This window comes from Syngnathoides biaculeatus, chromosome 13 (assembly GCF_019802595.1).
Source record: "Syngnathoides biaculeatus isolate LvHL_M chromosome 13, ASM1980259v1, whole genome shotgun sequence".
In the NCBI taxonomy this organism is placed as follows: Eukaryota; Metazoa; Chordata; class Actinopteri; order Syngnathiformes; family Syngnathidae; genus Syngnathoides; species Syngnathoides biaculeatus.
Window position 1 is genome coordinate 301,709 of NC_084652.1, and position 13,785 is coordinate 315,493.

The following is a 13,785-nucleotide window of genomic DNA, read 5'->3' on the forward strand; positions in this document are numbered from 1 at the left end:
GTACAACAAGCACTGACGTAACTCTTAGGATAAACGGACTTCCATTTTACGGGCAGCGTAATAATGCATTTACGGAATTATCCCTAAAATGGCCACTGTGTAAATTTTCATTTCATTTTGTTCAGGGTGTCGGATGAGTTCTTTTATAATTGAGCTTATTGTTCTTTTAAGTTGCGCTTTGCAAGTTGCTTCAAATAGTATAACGTAAATATTTATGACTAGGCTAAAAATTGTCAACCACGCAGCGGTAGTTCAGACATTGAGCTTGGAATTCAACGGTAGGGGCCAGCGTGAACGGCGTTGCCGTAGATCAGGGATGGGGAACCCGTGGCCGAAAACAAATTTATTTAACCTACAAATGCTCAAAGTATAATGATCATATTTTTTATTTATTCATAATGCCTCTTTGGATGACTAGTTTTCCATCCCTGATCTAAATGCTGCCACTATGAGATTTTATTAGTGTTTTTTTTTGTTGTTTTTTTTTTGTGAACATCAATGAATAAAGAGTTGAAATATTTCGGGTGGTGGTCGTCGTCTGTGATTTGAAAGACAATTCGCTGCTGTTTCCTGACATTTAATGTTGACAATTACAAACATTTCAGTTGGTTTTGCACAATCACGAATCACGCCAGCGCTCCTTTGGCCCTCCAGTCCTGGGACAAAAGTCCAAGTAGTTCTTCTTCATTCTCCTCTTCTTTCTCCTCCGCGTTGACTTCGGTCTCTTTGGGTTCCTCCCTCCTCGTCTGAGACCTTCTCTTCGCTGCGTCCCTCTTGTCCCTCAGCATCTCCACCCGCTTGTAACACTCGATCTGTTCGTCAATCTCGTCGATCTGTCGCTCGAGGCGGCCCTCCTCGTCATCCTCCGCTACGATAGCCTCCGACTTGGTGTTCACCTGCCGTATCTCCTTCTGGAACTCTTCCCACTCTTTGTCCATGTGGTCCTTGGGCGCATCCACGTTGCGCACCTTGGCGTCCCGTACCGGATCGTCGAAGAAGCCTTCGGGGAGCACCTCGGCCGTGTTGTCCTTTTTCTCAGAGCTTTTCTCAGGCGGTGCCTCCGCTTTAGCGATAGAGCCCGAGTGGGAGACTGCTGGGGTGGACGGGATGGAGCTGTCAAAGAAGTCAGCTGGTAATCCGGAGGGTTGAGGGGGGGCGGCGGTTGTCCCTGCCCCCACATTCTCTGCCTCCTCGTTTTGCTCGTCGTCATCATCATAGACTCCCGCTAACAGACTAACGCCTGCAGACTTTTTGACAGAGTTCGATTTCTCCGGAAAATCTTCAGGTACCGCCCCCGAGGTGGACTGACCTGCATCTGGCGTTTGCTTGGCCTTTTTCCCGTTGACGTCCTGCTCGTCGTCCGTCGCTTTTCTTTTCCCCGGTTGACTTTGTGGCGTATGTTTGGCCTCTTTGAGCTCGCTCACTTTCTCCTTGTGCAGTTTCCCAAGTACGTGAGCGGGCCACAGCAGCTCCGACTTGACCTGCGCGTTGCACAGCACGCAGCTCAAGTGGCCCAGGCTGTTGTATTTAGCGAACGGGGACTCCACGCGCTTCTTCTCGGACGTTTGCCTTTGCTTCTCTCTCATCAAGCGCCTGAGCTGCTCCTGATTCACAACTTTCTTCCCCTTTTTCGCGGTGGCCATCCTGGTCAGGGGGAAATTTAACAATAACCGCACGGCTGCCCGAGTTAGCTTCCTCCACGAGCCGTAACTGTTGTGGCGCATACAAATGACGCCATCTATTCAGATCGGATCTCGCGAGAGTAGCCAAACTCGTGGCTTAATGAACCATCCCGTGTGTGTGTTTATTTGCCGCACAGCCACCGGTTTGATATCAATATACTTCCGAGAATGAATGGCGGGAACATTTTTATCATTTTTTGTGGCTCAGTCTTGGCTACGTTTTGTTTTTATGCGTGTGTCGCTTAATATTGAACATATTTGAGGTTTTTTTTGTCGCCGCGCCCACCGTCGTGTATGTGTGTGTGTAAATGTATTATTATTACGTTCTAGTAGCTTGTCGGACGCTAGCTTCATGTCGCTGTCAAGTTTGGCGATCGCAAAGGACGGGAAATCGTAATTTGTGTGATTTACCCGTTAATTTTCATGTATTAATGCCGACCAAGAAGTGTAGTTAGCCAGTAGCTTGGTGACTCGAGGTCTTATTTGCCGTCATGACAGGTGAGACGATACGTCCCGCGCGCAAGGATCATTACAAAGGCAACAAAAATGCCCAAGTCGTCGACTCGTTCGACGACACCCCCAACGGGACCATCCCCGGCGGCACCGTTCATCATTTGAAATCCAACAAGGCTTTCCTGAAGTCGGTCAAACCGGCGGCACTGCACCATCACCACCAGCAGCAACAACAGCAGCTGAATGCAAACAACCTGAACGGCACCGTCGTCAACGACGACAATAAGAATCCGATCATCCTCATCAGCGAGGATTTCCCGGTGCACGAGTGCGTGTTCAAGGGGGATGTGAGACGGCTCTCCTCCCTCATCAGGATGCACAGCATCTCTCAGAAAGACGTCCACGGTAAGAATGATGCCATCACTGCGTTCTTTCCACTATCTGCACAAACTTCGTGTGTAAATCCTGAAGAGTAGAAAGTATTCGACCCCCAATTTTTGTACATTTATCTCCTGATTCAAGTATTTCCAAACTCAAAATACGGGGAACTCTGCACACTCCTAAAACTTCAGATGTTTTTGAAACAACATGAAAAACTAAGTGTCAAACCGAAGAGTACAGAAATCTCAACAAAGTTGTGTTAAAATAGCAACATTTTCCACGAACCCCCCGAGTTGTACTTGTACCGCAATTGCAGTATTTTCCCAAGAAAATAACCTCCTTTGGGGCAGCACGGTGGGGGCAGCTGGGAAAGCGTTGGCCTCGCAATTCTGAGGATCGGGGTTCAATCCGGGCCCTCCCTGTGTGGAGTTTGGATGTTCTCCCCGTGCCTGGTTTCCTCCGGGCACTCCGGTTTCTTCTCACGTCCCAAAAACGCAACGTTAATTGGACACTCTAAATTGCCCATAGGTGGGATTGTGAATGCGGCTGTTTTGTTTCTATGTGCCCTGCGATTGGCTGGCAACCAGTTCAGGATGTACAACGCCTCATGCCCATTGACAGCCGGGATAGGCTCCAGCACTCCTCGCAACTCTTGTGAGGATAAGCAGCTAAGAAAATGGTCCTTTGAAATGAATGGAGACTCTTAGCAAATTTAACTCATCCTTCCACATTTCACACTTTATTCAGCTGATCCCAAGAGTTCCAACCTCAACATGTTCAGCCTAACGAAGTCATATTCGAAACTATTTTTCACATTCCCGCAGTATTCTCCATTTACCATGACACAATTCACAAGTAAATGCTGATATTTTACAAGTTGTCTTTCTCCTTCCACATTTTTTGACCGATTCAAACCGTATTTCACTTTGAATCTCACATTCTACGTTGAAAGCGTTCAATTCCTTTAGACAGCATTTTTAGTTGAGGGTCGGGTCTTCAGCATTTGCATTGGAATTTCTCCAGAACTTGGATTGGATTTGTTTGATTCTCTTGTAGGTAATACACCTCTCCATCTGGCTGTGATGCTGGGCCACAAAGGTAAGCGTGCATTCAAGTGTCATTGACGTATGTTGAGAATCTGTTAGTCAAGATTAGAATAAATAGAATACTTGGGAAACAATAGAAATTGGCAAAACTCGTTCTAGCGTCAAAGTGTTGCCGTCATGAAACTTTTTTTTTTCAGGCGATATTAACGTTAAAGTGGAACTGTCATGAAAAGCATAATTTTTAGTATGTTATGAATAAAAAACGGCAGCCGGAATAGACCCATCCATTTTTTTCACCAAAAAATGTGATTTTGACGTATATGACTTTTTGTAACTCCCGCCATGAAAATCCTCTCAAGGGATTTGTTTTCGAGAAGAAGCAGGAAGTGACGTTAATAGCAGAAGCCCACTCAGGCGGTTTTGTATGTTTCTACTAGTTTTACCTGCTGGAAGGTAGCTCTTTGTTCCTTCGTGTTGGGCAAAATCCCGGCGCGCTGTATTGCTGGATATTGTTTGAATACTCGGTAGGACGGATTCATTCTTCATACTTTTCAAAAAGACCCGGTTCGTTGTGAAAAAGGGATTGAACGGGTGCAAAGGACGAGAGCTTCGTGGGTTCCAAATGACAGGTTGGTGTGTATACAGCCACTAAAACAAATAATGGGCACACGTAAGTCAGCGGTGCTAAATGTGTCGATGTACCCGACCTCGTGCTCATACATAATGTCTGGGAGTCTGTTTTTAGTTAAAAGTGATCCGCATATCATCTAAATATGGCTCAAAACGATATGGTAAAATTGGCCTGGTCACTTGACTCGATTGTGTCCACGTTTACAGCGTTGTCGTCACTCGCGGCCGCTGCGTTCATTGTCGTCGCTCGCCGGCGGCGTTGTTCATCACCGCCGCAGAGGTGGATCGGGCGGGGAGGTGGTTTGGTGCGTGCGGGCGGAGAAAGGAGGTCTCCCCCCAACACCGGCCACCGGTTTTTCGCCCAGCATCGGTCCTCCTGATTACGCTACATACTGTCATACATACCCTCAGGGAGTATGTTGTTGGTTAGAAGTGATCCGCATATCATCCAAATATGGTTCTAAACGATAGGTTAATATTGCCCCGGTCACTTCACTCAATTGTGAGATGTTGACTGCTTTTAAAGGAGCTTCCGTGTCCCATAGTAGGCGGCACAGCATGTTTTAAATTAGCGAACGTCGCGGTGTGACGTAATGAACAGAGGATGCAGGCAATATGAGACTTCCGCAACTTAACGCATGGATGACGCGCTCTCCGCTCATATTTATTTTTTTCGTATGGACGTTGAAGTAAATAACATTCTTTTAGATTGTTTATAGGCATGACACTTGAGCTTTAAAGTTTATGGTTCTAAATGGTCTTTGACATTTATTTTTTTTTTAGAATGTGCCCTTCTCCTTCTGGCCCACAATGCACCTGTAAAGATGAAGAACGCACAGGGATGGAGCCCTCTGGCAGAAGCCATCAGCTACGGCGACAGACAAATGAGTAGGTTGCCGCACTTCCTCCAATACTCCATCTTTGTGGCTTCGTGTCGTTTAAGTCTTTGAAGTCGTGGACTCGTACACGTCGCTCACGTCTTAACAGATTTTGAAAATGTTCAGGATTGCTCACATGATAACCAAGAAGATGTTTTCATCACGTTTACAGCACAAGTTCGTTGGAAAAAGGATGGAGGGATCAATTATAAAGCATTTTCTATAGCGTACGATGTTCCACACCTCAGCGTAAAAACATTTTCCACAACTGGACTCTGATAACGGAGGAGTCCTGTCAGTTGTGCGTGTCAATCGGTAGATTTGATCCGAGCGTTTATGAGCCCCGGCGCAGCCTTGGCGCGCAGCCTGAACGTCGGCTTAGTGTCGGGAAGCTCGTCAACCGAAGGTTTACATACGAACAGCGTTTGCCTTCCCTCTGTCCGTGCCGTGAATCTTTTACAGGCCATTAAAGATGGAAGAGTCCGGAGTGAATAATTGAAAAGTAGCCTGCGTGGCAGCACTGCTGTTTTTCATGTAGCCGCTTTACATGCGCCGAGTATTTACATGTGTACCGTTGGAACTATTTTTAATCGCTATATCCGGTTTGAAAAAAAAAAAAAAAAAAAAACGGTTTCCTCCTCCATCGTCACCTTCAGCCGCTGCAAAGAAGCGTCCTGTTAGCACGTTACTGTCGGCTGTAGCGACTCCCACAATGCACCTGGAGATGCATTACCTTAATATGGAGCCAAGCGCCCGCGTGTAGCTCATCGACAGTGCTGCTGTAATTGTCTTCGTAATGAAGTGATGGACTTTAATACCGTAATTACCGGCCTATAAACCTCAACCTTTCTCACACACTTTCAACCTTGCCGTTTAAGCGGTGATGCGGCTAATTTGTGCATTTTTTTTCCGACGGCCGCAAGGGGGGCACTCGAGTAGAAAAGGTAAGAGTGAGACCAGTGGAATATATGTGCCAAGGAAGTGACTTTTACCGGTCTGGCCCTGTTAGCGCTGTGCTAGTGTGTTACTGCTGAGCCTCAGTGATTTTTACCAGTATTTTTTTTTTTTAACCAGCCCTTTTAGCGCGGCGCTAGCGTTAAACTTTCTGTGTACCGTCTTTCTTTGTAAATATCTCGTGTTTCAATGTGGGCACTTGTAGCTTTTACACAGCTGCGGCCTATGTGTGTACCAAATGGTATTTCCTTTCCAAATGTACTGGATGAGGCTTATGACCAGGTGCACTCTCTCGGCCGGGAATTACGGTTTATATTATTTTCTTTTTATGCATTTTTAATGCATTAATTGGCTTAACGTACCTAATTTGCACTCAAGTATTGTCTTAACTTTCAGTTCATTATGTACGCATCACATCAAAGGTGCAGTATCAAAAATTTTGCCCGTACAAAGATAATACAGTAGAAGTCATTTTTGTCTTACTTGAGCCTTTATGCATCCTTTAATTCACTTTGGCCCTGAAATCACTTTACCTGATCGACAAGAAATTACGCGTATATTTCTAACGTAACGCACGGTGGAGCAGCTGGAATGCGTTGGCCTCACAGGTCTGAGGACCGGGGTTCAATCCCGGCCCTCCCTGTGTGGAGTTTGCATGTTCTCCCCGTGCCTGCGTGGGTTTCCTCCGGGCACTCTGGTTTCCTCCCACATCCCCAAATCATGCAACATTAATTGGACACTAAATTGCCCCTAGGTGTGATTGTGAGTGCGGCTGATTGTCCTGCCCGTTAACACCTGGGATAGTCTCCAGCACATCCGTGACCCTGTGAGGATAAGTGGCGAAGAAAATAAATGGATGGATGTCCAACACAACAGGACGCATGATCGTTTCGGTTTGAAGCAGCCATTTTTGGGGCCAGTTCCAAGGTTCTCATATGTGGGAAGATCCACTTGGAAGCAGGCACAGCAGCGGTGACATCTGTAAAGCTGAACACACGCTAGCATCTTATTGACTGACCTTTCTGGCAATGTTGATCGGAAGCCGCGTGTCAGAAGGTTAATTCGGTTCCGCTTCCCGTCCCGCAGTCACAGCAATACTCCGCAAACTCAAGCAACAGTCCAGGGAGAGTGTGGAGGACAAAAGGCCAAAATTGCTCAAAGCCCTCAGGGAGGTGAGCAATGATGAAATTATTATTACTATTATTATTTTAACAAATGTTTGCACGGTTCATCCACTGACCTTCTGTTCTTGTAGCTTGGCGACTTTTACCTGGAGCTGCACTGGGATTTTCAAAGCTGGGGTGAGCGTTTGGTGTAAATGTCATTACATACAAATACTGTCAAGACTTATTTGCGTCTTTTCTCCATTTCAGTGCCTCTGTTGTCCCGAATGCTTCCCTCTGATACTTGTAAAATCTACAAACAAGGCATCAATATCAGGTAGCCACAGTTTTTTTTTTTTAATTGATTAAAATAAAAATCCTGATACAAGAACAGTGTTATTTTAGATTTCTTTTGTTGTTGTTGTATTTGTATCAGTTTTAAGAACATATTGTATTTTTTTAATTATATTATAAATTTATAAATTATATTAAATTAAATTATATATATAAAAAAACTATTATTTAGTGATTATATAATTTAACAATTATTTGTAAATGCTTTTGACATGACCGAGGCTATGGGGGGAAAAAAAAAAAGTCACATCCTCCCTTCGTACTCAGGTTGGACACCACCCTCATCGACTTCATCGACATGAAATGTCAGCGCGGAGACCTCAGCTTCATCTTCAACGGCGACGCGCCGCCCGCGCAGTCCTTCGTGGTCCTGGACAACGAAGCCAAAGTGTACCAAAGAATACACCACGAGGTCGGACATTGTGACGTGGAGAAGGGGGGGCGGCGCCACTCACTGGGTTTGTTTTTTGTGTGTGCGCGCTTCAAAGGAGTCTGAGATGGAGACGGAGGAGGAGGTGGACATCTTGATGAGCAGCGACGTCTACTCGGCCACCCTGTCCACCAAGTCCATCACCTTCTCCCGGACTCAGAGCGGCTGGCTCTTCAGGGAGGACAAAACCGTAAGAAACCTTGTGTCGTAAATTCATGCCTATAAGCCGTGACTTTTTTTTCCGCACGCTTTCAACATTAATCACAAGGAGACTATTTCAGCGCGGGGGAGGTCTCAGACCGTCACACCGGCGCGAGTGTGTAACTGCCGTATCTCAGTGATTTTTACCAGTATGTTTTTTTTTTTTTTTAACCGGCCCTGTTAGCGCGGCGCTAGCGTTAGCGCGGCAGTGCTAGTGTTAAGCCCTCTGTGTACCGTCTTTCTTTGTAACTATCTCGTGTTTCAATGTGGGCACTTGCGGCTTTTACACGGCTGCGGCCTATGTATGTACCAAATGGTATTTCTTTTACAAATGTACTGCATGAGGGTTATAATCAGGTGCGCTTTGTAGGCCGGGACTTACGGTACTCTTATTTCCTCATATAGAGGCTGCTTACCTGTGCAACAGTAGAGAGGACTAACCAAATTTATTTTCTATTGGATCATAAGTTGAAAACCATTTCCACAGTTAATAAACAGTAAGGAATAAATATGTGGTTTTCTAGCTAACTTAGTCTTGTCTATTACCATCATTAAGCTAGTCTTGTAATGTAAAATACAATCTCTTGTGTAAAATGTATGTTTCTTGTTTGGTTTTGTTCATAGATATTGATTTGAGTTTTTTTGGGTAAACGGAAACTAACGTGCGCTTCGTGACGACACTGCAGGAGCGGGTGGGCAACTTCCTGGCGGATTTCTACGCCGTCAACGGCCTGGTGCTGGAGTCCAGGAAGCGGCGCGAGCACCTGAGCGAGGAGGACATCATCAGGAACAAAGCCATCATGGAGAGCCTCAGCAAAGGCGGCAGCATCAGCGAGCACAACTTCGAGGTGAATGAAGCGCCTTTATTTTGGATTTTTTTTTTTAGCTCGATATGGGATGGAAACGAGAAGTTTTTGTCACAGTCCGTGAGGAGGCAGTCCCTCTCGGCGCCGGCCCCCAACACCATCTCCTGGGAAGAGTACATCACGGCAGAGCATGGAAAGTAAGTGGTTATTGTTATTATTATTATGATTATTTTTGTAGCAGCGTGGCAATGTTGTGACGGTCTCCTCCTTGTGAACGCAGACCTCCTCATGTGGGCAGAGAGCTGGTGTGCAAAGAGAACAAGAAGCACTTCAAGGCCACCGTCGCCATGAGCCAGGACTTCCCTCTGGGTATCGAGTCGTAAGTACACGGTCGTGACTTGACACGCCAGTTATGACATACTTGTTACTGGATCGAAACTAATACAGGAGCATCTTTAATCCAGATTTAAAATTAGATTCTATATTTAGAGGTGAAATTTTGCACGGGGAGTCCAAACTGAGTCCCTCACAAAACTTTTATGAACTGGTCAAACTTAACAACACGACATGTCATACAACTTTAAGCAGTATAATTTGAATATGTCATTTAAAAAAAGTATGATAATAATTTAAAGCAGAGGGTCTCAAATCTGCGGCCTGCGGGCCATTTGCGGCCCACAAGATGATATTTTGTGGCCCCCACCTTCATATGAAAGTATACCGGTAGCGCGGAACCTTTAGTTTTACATGGATTGCACTTTTACAGTGTTGCGTGGTGAGCTGATAAGCCGAGCAGTCACGGTGGGGTAAATGGCTATCAGGCCAGTGACAGCAATGAGAGAAAGTTACAGCAGCATTCCCATGGAGAGTTTTTTTTTTCTAGTAGTTTTGCACACAAGTTGCACAGACCAGCGTCCTTCTTCATCTTATTTTGTGATTTGAAAAAAAAAAAAAGATGTTTGAGAAGATGGGATTGTTTTTAATTTCTACCGTTATTTCCGGCCTACGGAGCGCACCTCACCCAGTACATTGAAACAGAAAATATTTACAAATACGGTACACAGAGAGTTTAACGCTAGCACCACCGCGGTAACGCTAATGCTAGCGCCGCCCCGCTAACAGGGCTGGTTTAAAAAAAAAAAAACATACTGGTAAAAATCACTGAGACACGGCAATAACACGCTAGCGCAGTGCTAGCAGGGCCGGACCGGAAAAAGTCACTTCCTCGGCACATATATTCGGTCTCACTCCTACCTTAGGCTGGAAATTCCGCTAATTTAAATTCCACATCTGTCCATGTGCCTCAGCCAGACTCGGCCTCCTTGAGTTTGAGACCCCTGATTTAAACACTGCAGGAAAAGCTAACAAGCCGCTAATGTACTGTAATTTCCAGCCTATGAACTGCAACTTTTTTCACACGCTTTCAACCCTGCGGCGATGCGGCTAATTTGTGCATTTTTTTCTAACCGCCGCAACGGGGCACTCGAGCAGAAAAGGTATGAGTGACACAGGTAGAATATATGTGCCAAGGAAGTGACTTTTACCGGTATGTTTTTTTTTTTTTTTTTTACCGGCCCTGTTAGCACCGCGCTAGCGTGAGCGTTTTTACCAATATGTTGTTGTTTTTTTTTTTTTTTGGACCGACCCAGTTCGTGCCACCGTGCTGTTGCTATGTTAAGCTAAGCTAAGGTATTAAAACTTTGAAAACGCTTTCTGTGTGTCGTCTTTCTTTGTAAATATCTCGTGTTTCAATGTGGGACTTGCGGCTTTTACACGGGCGCGGCCTATGTGTGTACCAAATGGTATTTCCTTTGCAAATGTACTGCGTGAGGGTTATAATCAGGTGCGCTCTGTCGGTCGGAAATGGAGCGTGTTGTTGTTGTTGTTGTTTCAGCTTGCTGAACGTGCTGGAGGTGGTGGCCCCCTTCAAGCACTTCAACAAGCTGCGGGAGTTCGTCCAGATGAAGCTGCCCCCCGGCTTCCCTGTCAAACTCGGTACATCCGTCCGTCCCCCCCCCCCCCCCCCCGCCCTTCCCCGCTCCCCCCTTCGGTAACGCCTCTCCCTCTTTTCCGCAGACATCCCCGTGTTCCCGACCATCACGGCCACCGTCACCTTCCAGGAGTTCCACCGCGACCGCTTTGAGGGCTCGCTCTTCGTCATCCCGTCCGACTTCAAGGAAGACCCCAGCCGCTTCCCGGACCTCTGACCGCCTGCAGACGCCGGCCTCCGTTGAAAACCACTCTCCCGATATGCATAGAAATTTAAAAAAAAAAAAAAAAAATATATATATATATATATATATATATATATATATATGTATACGAGCATATTGTATTTCTCAAAGCGGCTGCCAGCGAGGATCTATTTACATAACTGCAAATGAGGGCCAGGCCTTTATCTTTTGGAATTGTAGGAAATCATATTTATCAAATGAGTTTAACGTGAATGAGGAAGGACTTGAGTTGCATCGACATGGACGCACGTGTTGCGGAGTGACCGCGTCGGGAACGAAGCTAGTCCGGATCGTCTCGAAGGAGTTTACGACACGCGCCGACTCTTTACGTGCCGCTGTCTCGGTTAGCGGCAGACTTCAAATGGATTTACTCGTTAATGTCTATGAACAGAGATGATTAATTACGCGTAATCTATTTTTTTTTTTATTAAGGTAAAGTAAAAACCGCACTTATTGGGTGCAGCAAATACCGGAGGGGAGAAATCTGCCGTCGATCCAAAGCAACGCGATGCTTTCGTGCTGCAATTCTCATCAAAGGAATCGTTCAACCCATTAAAAGATGAACACACTTTGAAAAGGTCGAGATGAACTTCAGTGTATGATCAAAGGCATGGATGGAGATTCATTTCTAAATTTTTGTTTTGTTCAAAACGACAACGCGACGAATTTGATGCTTCGGGGGTAACAGGTTTAATATTCATCTTCTCGTTTATTTCCAGTGTCCCGACACTCTCTTGTCCATCCATCCATCATCTACCGCTTTTCCGGGTCAGGTCGCGGTGGAAGTGGCTTCAGCAGGGATACCCAGACTTCCCGTTCCCCGGCCACTTCTTCCAGCTCTTCCGGAGGGATCCCGAGGCGTTCCCGAGCCAGCCGAGAGGCGTGTCCCGGGTCGTCCTCGGGGTCTCTTTCCGGTGGGACCTTCCCGGAACACCTCACCAGGGAGGCGTCCGGGAGGCATCCGGATCAGATGCCCCCGCCACCTCATCTGCGGAGGACCAGCGGCTCGACACTGAGCCCCTCCCTGATGACCGAGCTTCTCACTCTATCTCTAAGGGAGAGCTCGGACACCGAGCGGAGGAAACTCATTTCGGCCGCTTGTATCCGGGATCTTGTTCTTTCGGTCACTACCCACAGCTCATGCCCGTAGGTGGGAGTAGGAACGTGGATCGGCTGGTAAATTGAGAGCTTCGCCTTGCGTCTGGGCTCCCTCTTTACCACATCGGACCGATACAAAGTCCGCATCACCGCAGACCCTGCGCCGATCCGTCTGTCGATCTCCCGCTCCGTTCTTCCCCTCACTCGTGAACAAGACCCCGAGATACTCGAACTCCTCCACTTGGGGAAGGATCTCATCCCCGACCCGGAGAGGGCACGCCACCCTTTTCCGGCTGAGGACCACAGTCTCGGATTTGGAGGCGCTGATTCTCATCCCGGCCGCTTCGCGCGCTCGGCTGCGAATCGCTCCAGTGAGAGCTGGAGATCTCGGCTTGATGAAGCCCACAGAACCGCATCATCCGCAAAGAGCAGAGATGCGATCCTGAGGCCACCAAACCGGAAACGCTCTACGTTATCAACAAAATCGGTGACAAAGGGCAGCCTTGGCGGAGTCCAACTCTCACCGGAAACGACTCGGACTTATTGCCGGCAATGCGGACCGAACAGCTCGTATCAGGGGGGTTGGGTACCCCACACTCCCGAAGAACTCCCCCACAGGACTCCCCGAGGCACACTGTCGAATGCCTTCTCCGAGTCCACAAAACACATCTAGACTGGTTGGGCGAACTCCATTGCACCCTCGAGGATCCGACCGAGGGTGGACACTGTCTTGTGCAAATAGTTTTGTCTCCTCAGCAAACCAAAAAATGTTGAATCCTTCCACTTTGTGATGCATTTGTACATAAATGTACTGTACGTATACGTCTCTACTCATGGACTTGTGTAGCAATACATTGACGGTACGCCAGAATGTTTGTAAATGAGCTCGGAAACGCGTCCGTGTTCCGCATTCAGGTCAGCTCACGTTTACCTCGACCTCCGCCCCGTTCTTTCCCGTGGTCCTGTCAAAGATCGGAACCCGCCCTTCAGGTTTTCTGCCATGTCAGAGGGCAACTTTTGTGGTGCGCAGTTGAAACGAGGACGACGGACCTCCAAACGCGTTCAGCGCTTGCTAGTATTTTGGAAAACGAAGCTGTGAAATTGTTGCCACTCATTTTCCTTTTCAAGAAAGCACCAGCGTCACATGTCAAATGTTCAACTTCGACCATGAAAGTGTTTGTACATCTGCAGAATAAATATGCACTTAACTGTTGACTTTGTTCACGCCAGTTTGGTTATTAAAGGTCTTTTTTTTTTGGTGGTGGTGGGGGGGGGCCTCATTGGTGTCGGATTGATTAATAGCACAGATTTTACGCGATAATTTACTTTTGAAATAGTATTTGATGACTCTTTTTTTTTATCTGAAGTTTCCGCTTACGGCCATACTACCCTGAGAACGCCCGATCTCGGAAGCTAAGCAGGGTCGGGCCTGGTTAGTACTTGGATGGGAGACCGCCTGGGAATACCAGGTGCTGTAAGCATTTTGTCAAGTGGAAAGAGAATCAACAAAATCATATTTTAACAAAATATTTAGC

The 13,785-nt window shown here is 46.7% G+C and overlaps 2 protein-coding genes and 1 pseudogene across 3 annotated transcripts; 2 read left to right on the top strand and 1 right to left on the bottom strand.

The window, feature by feature from the left end:
- Positions 1-561: 561 nt before the first annotated feature.
- On the bottom strand, positions 562-2,124 carry znf830 (zinc finger protein 830). The gene has a single exon (XM_061840294.1). The coding sequence runs from the start codon at positions 1,722-1,724 to the stop codon at positions 627-629; it is 1,098 nt and encodes a 365-aa protein (XP_061696278.1). The 5' UTR covers positions 1,725-2,124; the 3' UTR covers positions 562-626.
- Positions 2,125-2,159: 35 nt separating this feature from the next.
- Positions 2,160-13,463, top strand: LOC133511405 (ankyrin repeat domain-containing protein 13C-like). Of its 2 annotated transcripts, XR_009797900.1 has the most exons (14): positions 2,160-2,540; positions 3,573-3,614; positions 4,976-5,080; positions 7,111-7,196; positions 7,280-7,325; positions 7,398-7,464; positions 7,749-7,893; positions 7,970-8,101; positions 8,799-8,960; positions 9,036-9,115; positions 9,199-9,297; positions 10,813-10,913; positions 10,995-11,495; positions 11,585-13,463. XR_009797900.1 is itself a non-coding variant. In XM_061840292.1 (13 exons), exons 1-13 carry the CDS (start codon positions 2,174-2,176, stop codon positions 11,123-11,125), a joined length of 1,563 nt encoding a protein of 520 aa, XP_061696276.1. In that variant the 5' UTR covers positions 2,160-2,173; the 3' UTR covers positions 11,126-13,463. The 2 variants fall into 2 exon arrangements, 1 of the variants encoding a protein (XP_061696276.1); XM_061840292.1 differs by having other exon boundaries at positions 10,995-13,463.
- A 159-nt stretch (positions 13,464-13,622) lies between these two features.
- On the top strand, positions 13,623-13,731 carry LOC133511550 (5S ribosomal RNA; annotated as a pseudogene).
- The last annotated feature ends 54 nt before the right edge of the window (positions 13,732-13,785 follow it).

Excerpts from the sequence above, each read along its gene's own strand:
- LOC133511405 (XM_061840292.1), top strand. The coding sequence starts at position 2,174 with ATGACAGGTGAGACGATACGTCCCGCGCGCAAGGATCATTACAAAGGC. Across the intron at positions 3,615-4,975 it reads TGTGATGCTGGGCCACAAAG|AATGTGCCCTTCTCCTTCTG; the intron begins GTAAGCGTGCAT and ends TTTTTTTTTTAG. Across the intron at positions 9,116-9,198 it reads ATCACGGCAGAGCATGGAAA|ACCTCCTCATGTGGGCAGAG; the intron begins GTAAGTGGTTAT and ends TTGTGAACGCAG.
- znf830 (XM_061840294.1), bottom strand. The coding sequence starts at position 1,724 with ATGCGCCACAACAGTTACGGCTCGTGGAGGAAGCTAACTCGGGCAGCC.